This window comes from Hydra vulgaris, chromosome 08 (assembly GCF_038396675.1).
Source record: "Hydra vulgaris chromosome 08, alternate assembly HydraT2T_AEP".
Lineage (NCBI taxonomy): Eukaryota > Metazoa > Cnidaria > Hydrozoa > Anthoathecata > Hydridae > Hydra > Hydra vulgaris.
In genome coordinates this window covers 49,078,897-49,087,500 of record NC_088927.1, presented here as the reverse complement: position 1 = coordinate 49,087,500, position 8,604 = coordinate 49,078,897, and the positions used below count along the sequence as shown (strand labels likewise).

General features: G+C 24.8%; 1 protein-coding gene across 1 annotated transcript in view; it reads left to right on the top strand.

Annotated features, from left to right (window-relative positions):
* The window catches only part of LOC100201822 (uncharacterized), a 36,924-nt gene extending 28,914 nt beyond the window's left edge, over positions 1 to 8,010 (top strand). Inside the window, exons 5-10 of the mRNA XM_065802784.1 lie at positions 655 to 967; positions 2,533 to 2,753; positions 2,968 to 3,094; positions 3,614 to 4,161; positions 4,481 to 4,627; positions 7,342 to 8,010. Coding sequence (XP_065658856.1) covers positions 655 to 967; positions 2,533 to 2,753; positions 2,968 to 3,094; positions 3,614 to 4,161; positions 4,481 to 4,627; positions 7,342 to 7,693 — 1,708 coding nt within the window. The 3' untranslated portion in view covers positions 7,694 to 8,010. The remainder of the gene's footprint in view (positions 1 to 654; positions 968 to 2,532; positions 2,754 to 2,967; positions 3,095 to 3,613; positions 4,162 to 4,480; positions 4,628 to 7,341) is intronic.
* The last annotated feature ends 594 nt before the right edge of the window (positions 8,011 to 8,604 follow it).

The following is an 8,604-nucleotide window of genomic DNA, read 5'->3' as shown; positions in this document are numbered from 1 at the left end:
TGGAAACATCACTTGTACAACTCAAAAAACTCTTCAAAAAATCTATTATTATTTTGTTGTTCATTCAAGTTGTTTTTTTAAAAGTTTTGTTTTCCTTTTTTTTTTATACTTGTGTTCTCTTATGATGTTTAATCCTAACATTTAAATGGTAAAGTTGTTTTTAGTTTCCTTAAAGTTGTTTGTTTACTTTTTAAAGGTTATCTTGTTTGAGATATAAAGAAATAAGATGTGGTGATAAATAATGATTAACTTTTTTTTTTTTTTTTGATATATTTTAATTATAGAATTTAAAGTAATAACTAAAGTAATATATTTTAAATAAAATAATTTCAACTTTTTAGTGTGTTGATTTTAAAATGTTTTCATTTAGCTACATTTTCAAAATTAAAAAAAATTAACTATTTAACTGTAGTTTGGGTTGTTACATGTTCTTTGAAATTTACATGTTCTTTGAAATCTTGTATTGTCTCAATACAATTTTGACAATTTTAATATTTTTTATGTTTTTTTTTTTGTGTGTGTTTTTATGTTTTTATACTTTGCTAATTTATAGTGTCTCGATTACTTCCTTTTTTTTTCTTCTTTTTTTTTAAATAAAATTGAAATTGTTATTTCATTTTACTAATGTGTTAAATTGGTTTATCTAATTTTTAGGATTGCTGTTTCATTTTTTGTAAGTTGCTACTGGCATGGCATTTACAGTGGATATTACTTAACTGGTATTTGTTATGTTTTTGCTATTGTAACTGATGTTCGATTGAGTCACTCAATAAGCAAATACATTAAAACAGATTTCCGTAAGATTTTATGGCTAACATTCAAGCAAGTGTATGTGTATAGTGCAACTGCGTTCATGTTTGTACCTTTTCGTTATTTGACTTTTGACATTAGTTTAAAAATTTGGGAAGCAATGTATTATTGGGGTCTTGTTTCCATGGTATTTTTAAACATAGTTGCAACTATTATTTAAATTTTTTTTAATTTTTTTCAAAAAGTTTTTGCATCATTTTATTCAAGAAGTTTTAAAAATTGTTTTTACTTGATAAAGATTATTTTAGTTTCTTTAATATTAAAATATTACCATTTTGACATGTTACCATGTTGAGATGTCAACATGTTGTTAAGTGTTTGACTTGACCAACTTGAAATTTTAAAAAAAAAATTTAATTGTCTCTAATAACTTTTCTATTTTGAAATTTTTTTTAGATACTTTTTACTAATTTTACCAAAATATACTTAAATACTATGTTTTTCAATTTTTTTTTCTTATATATTTAAAACTTATTTATGATATATGTATATATGTACATATACACATTTTATTGTGTATTTTCTAATGCTTTTTATGTATTTTTTAAATTATTATTTTTATGTTTTATTATTTTTACTATTTATTCAATTTATTGTTTTTGTTTTATTATTTTTATTATGCAAAAAGTTGTTGTTTGCAAGATGATGGAGGTGTGTGTGTGTGGAGGGGTGTTGGTATCATTTGAATTTTTTTTTTACATAAGTATTAAGTGCTTAACTAAATTTTTGAATATTTACTGTTTCATTTAAAATATGTGTCTTAATATTTATTTTGAAGTTTATTGCACATCAATATTTATTTTTTATTATTTTGAGCTGAATTTAGTTATTAACATGAACTTTGTAAGATTGTAAATTATTTATGAAATTTTTTTAATGTATTTTTTTATTCAATTTTTTATTTTTTGTGGGTTATATTTATGCAATATTTAAGAATTTCTTAAATTTTTATTGTAGAAAATAGTATTCATAGATTTTTGTATTTTTTTCTATTATTTATCATGTTCATGGCTTTTTTTTTTTTTTTTTTATTTTTTTTCATAAATTTCTAAAGTTAATGATAACAGTTTCAAAATGTTGATTATATCTTCAAGTTAGATATAACCAAATCTAAGTTACAACCAGAAAATTTATTTCAAATCTAAAGTTATAACAAGTTACTGAAGTTAAATGCAAAATTTTTTACTTTAGTTACTTGAAACCAATTGATTTATTTTACTTTTAATTTGATTTAAATGAAGTTTTAATTAATAACTCAAGCATCAACTTAATTCTTAGCATTAGCTGTCATTCTTGCATATTATTTTAAAAACTATTTCACAATATTTAATAGAATATAAATTGATTTGAAAGCAAATGACAGCAAAATTTAAATTGGAAAAAATTGGATATAATATCAAATTTATTTATTTTTTTTTATTTTTTTTTTGCTTCTCTGTTAAATATTTGTTGTAATCCTGTTGATGTGCGTAGTGCATAATAATAATATTGCTGGTATATCTTTCCTAAATTAGACTCACAAATGAACAATAATGATGTTTACATTAAAATTAGAACCTTTTAATATTTATTTGTTGTTGCTCTATTTTTGTTGGTTATCAATTTTTAATGGTAAAACAGTTATTCAAACATATATTCAAAAATATAGTAAAACATTTGCAAACAGAGGTTAAACAATTTTGAAATTTATTTTTAGTACAAGACACTACACTTATTTGTTGAACATTAAAAATGTCTTGGATTGATTTTGTATATTTGCTTCTTTTAATCTTATGTATTCCTTATGGACATCTTGTTAAGCTATCAGGTAGTGCCTTCAATAAGAAGCTTATGTGTCTTGGAGGTGGTTTATTAATAATATCACTTCTTGTTGCTGAGAGCAGCTGGCATTCTGCTGTTACTATATTTGGAAATTATCTTATAATAAAAGGATTTGGGTATAGGTATGTTTAGATTTCTCAAGCATACCTTCTTATGTTAAAGTTTTTTGGGCCTGGAGCTATATTAAGGCAGGGGGTTAACACTTTAGCTTTTCTACCTAATTATACCAGTTAAAAAATTGTCTGTGCTGTTTAAAGTACCTTAATGGTAAGTTTATTATCACAATTTTTTTGTATTATATGTGTTATATTTGAAGTTTGAAATAATTATGTTTAGATATTGTCGAATAGCATCATTTGTATTCACATTTGCATACTTATTTTTTTTCCGAATATGTTCTTATCTTGGTTTGCCTGATCCAGATGGTCAATCAAATGCTCTTCAATTACTTGTAACACTTCGTGTAAATATATATTTATTCAATTGTAATAGAATAAAATAATCCATTTCATATTAATAAGACATTTTAAAATGACTTATGTAAAATGCACTTTTATTAAACATCTTTTGACAGCATTTTGATGAAACACTTAGTATGAAGTATTAGTGAGGTTTGTCTATAAATTTTGTCATGCTTTAGGAGTTAGTGGTTTTGTGACAACTTATATGTGACTTGTTACTAAAGAGTTACAATGCTATGACGAAGGGGAAGCAAGGTGGTCAAAAACAATCAAAATTTATGTGATGTAATTTATGGACAACCCCTTTGATTTTTTTTGTTGTTGTTCTGGAATAAAAACATATTTAACAAAAAATTAAAATTTAAAAATAAAAATTTTTTAAATCTAATTTTATACTGAATACTTTTCTATGTTTTCTTATTTTATGAAACTAGTTTAATAAAAAGTAATAATTTATTGTTATAAATTTTGATGAGTTATTATTTATGTTTTTTTTTTTTTTTTTTTTTTTTTTTCTCCAGATGGTGAGTTATTCATTTGAATACCATGATTATGTAAGTAAAAAAATATCAGAAGAAAAAGATCTAGATGATAAAAAATTTGACTTCACATTGTTTGATATATTCACATACGGGTATTGTTATATTGGACTGATGACAGGCCCTTTTTATACTTTTAAAACATTCAGTGATATGTTACATCAAGATGGTTCAAAAATTTCTACTGTCTGGCCAGCAGTTAAAAACTTAAAACAACTACTTTTTTTGGTTTTACCATATTTGCTTCTGATAGAATATTTTCCCTTGAGTTATCTTGAAAGTGCTGAATGCTTGAATCATCGCTGGGGAGTGTTGCACATAGTATTGGTATTAGTGCCAACGTTTACATGGTTTCGTTGGAGATTTTACATTGGTTGGTTGTTAGCTGAGAGTATGTGTATGACTAGTGGGTTAGGAGCATATCCATTTGAGTGTAAAGCAAAACCAGGTTTGGGTCCAACCGCTGTGCCAACTCAGAATAATAAAGAAACTTCAATTAGGGAGCAGAATGATTATAGTGATACTCACAGGTATTTTTAATGTTTAATTTTTAACGAAACTTGATTTGAGTTGTGGAGGTTTAAAATTATTGTTTTAGTTTGGTTTGCAAGATATATTTTTTAAAGCTGAATAATGTTATTGCAGAGATATATTTTTAAATAACAAAATATTTTTTAATCAAATAAATTTCTGCATTCTTTACTTTATATACTTTTTACCAATATTGGTTATTTTTATTAGCAAGTATTATTTGTTATTTTTAGAAATATGAATTATTATGGACATATGTCCATATAATTATAAAAAAATAACAATCTTGCACGTTTTTTAGATTTTTGTTTATTTCAGTTTTGAAACTATCCATAACATTTCTATTTATGATGTTGAGTTTGCTCCAACGATGCGTTCTGCAATGAAAGTTTGGAATATGACAGTTCAATGGTGGATGGCGAACTATGTTTATCAGAAACTCACTTTTAAATCGTCACAATTAAGGTATCATTCAGAATATGTTTTCAATATGTGTGCAAAAAAGATCCTTTTGTATGTGAAAAAATATATTTTTCTCTTCATTAAAATTTTTTTTTTTTAATATAGAATTTTTTTTTTCAAAGTCTCAAAAATTTAAAAGCATTATTAGGCATTGCCTACTATATGAATACCTAACGGGACAATCTGAAATATATTTGGGTAAGATTCATAAATGAATGTAAAGACTATTTAATAAGAGGAATAAAATTTCACAACTCAGGGAGAGGGGAACCATAACTTACCCTTTAGTCATCCTAAGCAAATAATAAGACAATGGTCTACAGGTAAATAAGTTTATATAAGTTTATATAAAGGTAGCCCTTAATACATGGTAGCCATTAATACACCAGCGATAAATTCGCTGATGTATTAATGGCTACCATGACTAAAAATATTGTACATTACAAAACAAAAAGCTGCTTAAAATATTAGCTGTCACTTCAGACCTCTGGGTCATATGCTACAACATCAAATTAGTTTAAAATTTTTGATGCAGATAACTAAAAGTTAGAACCTAGGCCCAAACATCCTTTGGAGTTGGATAATTAGGCCAACTAAAACTACTTTTGGATAACTAGGCCAATTAAAAGAGATATTAAAATTAAAATAACAATACTTGTGATTTACAATTATTTTAATACTGTAATACAATAACAATAAATATTATGTTGCAATTCATAACATAATACAATTACAATATCTGGAAAAAAAATGTGTTGTAATGACCCACTACAATAATAATAATTGTATTTTAATTCATCTTTATAATACAATAACAATTTATTGTTATGTCAAAATTTAATAAATGTTTTAACAGTCCAGTCTCCGAGATATGTGACCTTGAAATAGGGTACAACTAATATATAATTATTGATTCTATTTCTATTTTATTTACTGAGTATCACTTGTCCTCGTTGCAAACTTTATATAGCTCTATAAAAGTGAGTTTGATCTGACCTGTACTTCTTTTACTGCTGGGGATAGACATGATCAATTAATACCATTTCTTCTACTTAGTTATTTACTTTTAGACACCTATCCAATTGTTTCGAAACTCACTCAACATTTATTTGGTATTCTAAACTGCCTCATTTTTCAAAAATGACCCCCTACAAAATTTACTGGTATGGTCTGATAAGTGATAAGTAATCTGAAAATGTAGAAAATTTTTATGCAAAACAAAAATAGTTCACATTTTTAGACAATCTAATCGATAATTACCCGGGTCAATGGTTCCCAGATTCCATAACGCTGTAATTTATTACTCAGTGGTTTATTATATTGAAAAAAATATATTTTTATGCGCTTTATGTTGTTAATCAATAAGTTTGGACGTCATCATCCGGTGAATCATTTCAATATCAGTTTAGACAAAATTATAAAAAGATGGAAAACTTCACTTCACAAAGTTAATTACAAGCAAATGATAAATTATATATTTGTATGATTTTGAATTAACATTATTATTGTTAATTCTAAATAATTTACTCTTTAAACAGTTACATTTTTGAACTCAAAATAAATAAAATTTATATATATAAATGGTTGCTAGAAACAGGTGCCACGAGTGCCCCTGAACTTAATGTTTATTAATTATAAGTTATATATATGCTTCTTCACTTTACTTTTCTAAAATAAATAAAATTTATATATATAAATGACTGCTAAAAAGGAGCGTCACAGGTACCTCTGAATTTTCTAGTGCCCAAATAATAATAAATGCACGGAAGAAGAATCTAAATAACTTTAAAATACAATAGCTATTGGACTTTGAAATAGTAATACAATACACCACAATAGTTATTGTAATTGTTTTTTATTCCAGCAATACAATTCAAAAGTTATGGGAATTGTTTTACATCACAGCAATACAATTCAATAGTATTCTTAGAACTTCAATGTATTGTTAGAAAAAAAACAATACAATAGTTATTGTAACTGTTTTTAATCACAGCAATACAATAACAATAAAGAATGTTTTAATTACTTCTCTGGTATTACAATACAGTATTATTGTATTGTAATGTGTTATTGTATTTAATTTTTACAATTACAACAGTCCGAACCCTAATCCATTATTTGCATACATGTTGGCAAACAGTTATAGGCAGTAATGGCAATCATATTTAAGTTTTATTTGCCAGACAATTTTAAGTATTAAAGTTATGCTTAGCCTTATTATTCTTTCTGTTTTGAACAATTTGCTTATGTTATCTCTGTAGTCTTAACAACATTTTGCTTTTATTATCTCTGTAGTCTTAACAACGTTTTGCTTTTATTATTTCTGTAGTATTAATAACGTTTTGCTTTTATTATTTCTGTAGTCTAACAACTTTGACATCAAAACCAATATATGAGCAATGAGTCATCAAAGACGCCATTATTATTTAAGGATAAAGAAATTAAGTCATTTGGGGATAAAGAATAAAAATTAAAACAAATAAGTAATAGCCCCATTAGTAAAAGCAAAATTAAAATATTTTTAAAGTTGTTTTTATTGACTTGATTTGTCTTATGGTTCTTTCTTGATTTGTTTCTAGCTTGACTTCAAATAAGGTTATTATAAGATTTACAAAAAATAGATTTTTTTTAAAAAAAATGGTTTCTAATTATTTTATTTAAAGTTAAAATAATATTTGTCTTAATTTTGTTTAATAATGTTATAAAAATAATTTTAGGATGTTTGTGCTGTTATTTGTAAGCGCTTTTTGGCACGGCGTTTATCCTGGGTATTACTTTACTTTCATATCCGTTGCTTTTGTTGTGATTGCTGAAACGCGCATGTCAAACTCAATTAAGCCGTATTTGACGGATTCTCAAAAGTATTATTGGGATTGGATAACATGTTTCTGTTTATACAGATCGTTTGAGTATCTTGGAGTTGCATTTATGTTATTAAAGTTAGAATCGATCTGGAACGTATGGAGAAGAATGTACTTCATTGGACATGCTTTTATGTTATTTTTTATAATATTGCCAGTATTTATACCAAAAAATAAACACATTACTAAAACATCTAAGAGTCAATAATTTTATTATATTTAGGTATTTTTTAGACATCTAAATGATATATTTCTGGTTTTGATTTTAATTTTTAGGGGGTTTTTTTATGTAAATTTCTAAAAATTTGTTTCAAAACTATATAATCCAACATAATAGTCTGGTAGCTTTAATTACCTAATTTCATTAATTTAATTACCTAATTTCAGTTGGTTATGAAACTATAATAAAAACCTTTTTTATAATGATTTTATAGAGAAATATAGTATTTATTTTAGTATTTATAAATTAAAATTATGATGGAATAATTATGATATAGAATAATTATCATGGTGTTTTTAATTTAAGTTGTTAAAGTTAATATAAAGCAGGTGTCAAAATACTTTTTCCTTGTGCGAATATTTGAAAAAGATGATCAAAGAATTTAAAAGTTGTAAAGAGATTATTGTAAACCCTTTATATAATTTATTATACCCTTGATAATAACAACATTTAGCAAAATAAAAATAAAATTTGAAATTTTTTTTTTTTTTTTTTTCATTTGTTTCTAATAATTACTTGTAGTAATATTTTTAATTTGCTGCGTTTGTATTGCAATAGTTTGCAATGGTAAGACGGTGTGCACATAGACGATTAAAGATTTTATTCTTAGCTACGCCTCAGCCTCTACGCTTCACTAAGTGGAAATAGTCATGGCCGACGAAAGTTAAAAACAAAGCCCATTCCCCTTCCGGTGTCGTCGGCTCTAATTATTTTTTTTTAATTAAAAAAATATTTATAATTTTTTAGAATTAACAAAATTTAATATAAAATTTTTTTAATATAGATTATGATGAATTTTTTAATTGCTTATGATAAAAATCAAACTTCTGCATCATACTTATGTCTTCAACTTAATGATATGTTTAATTAAAATTCAAGAAAGAAAAAAAAAGGTTTAT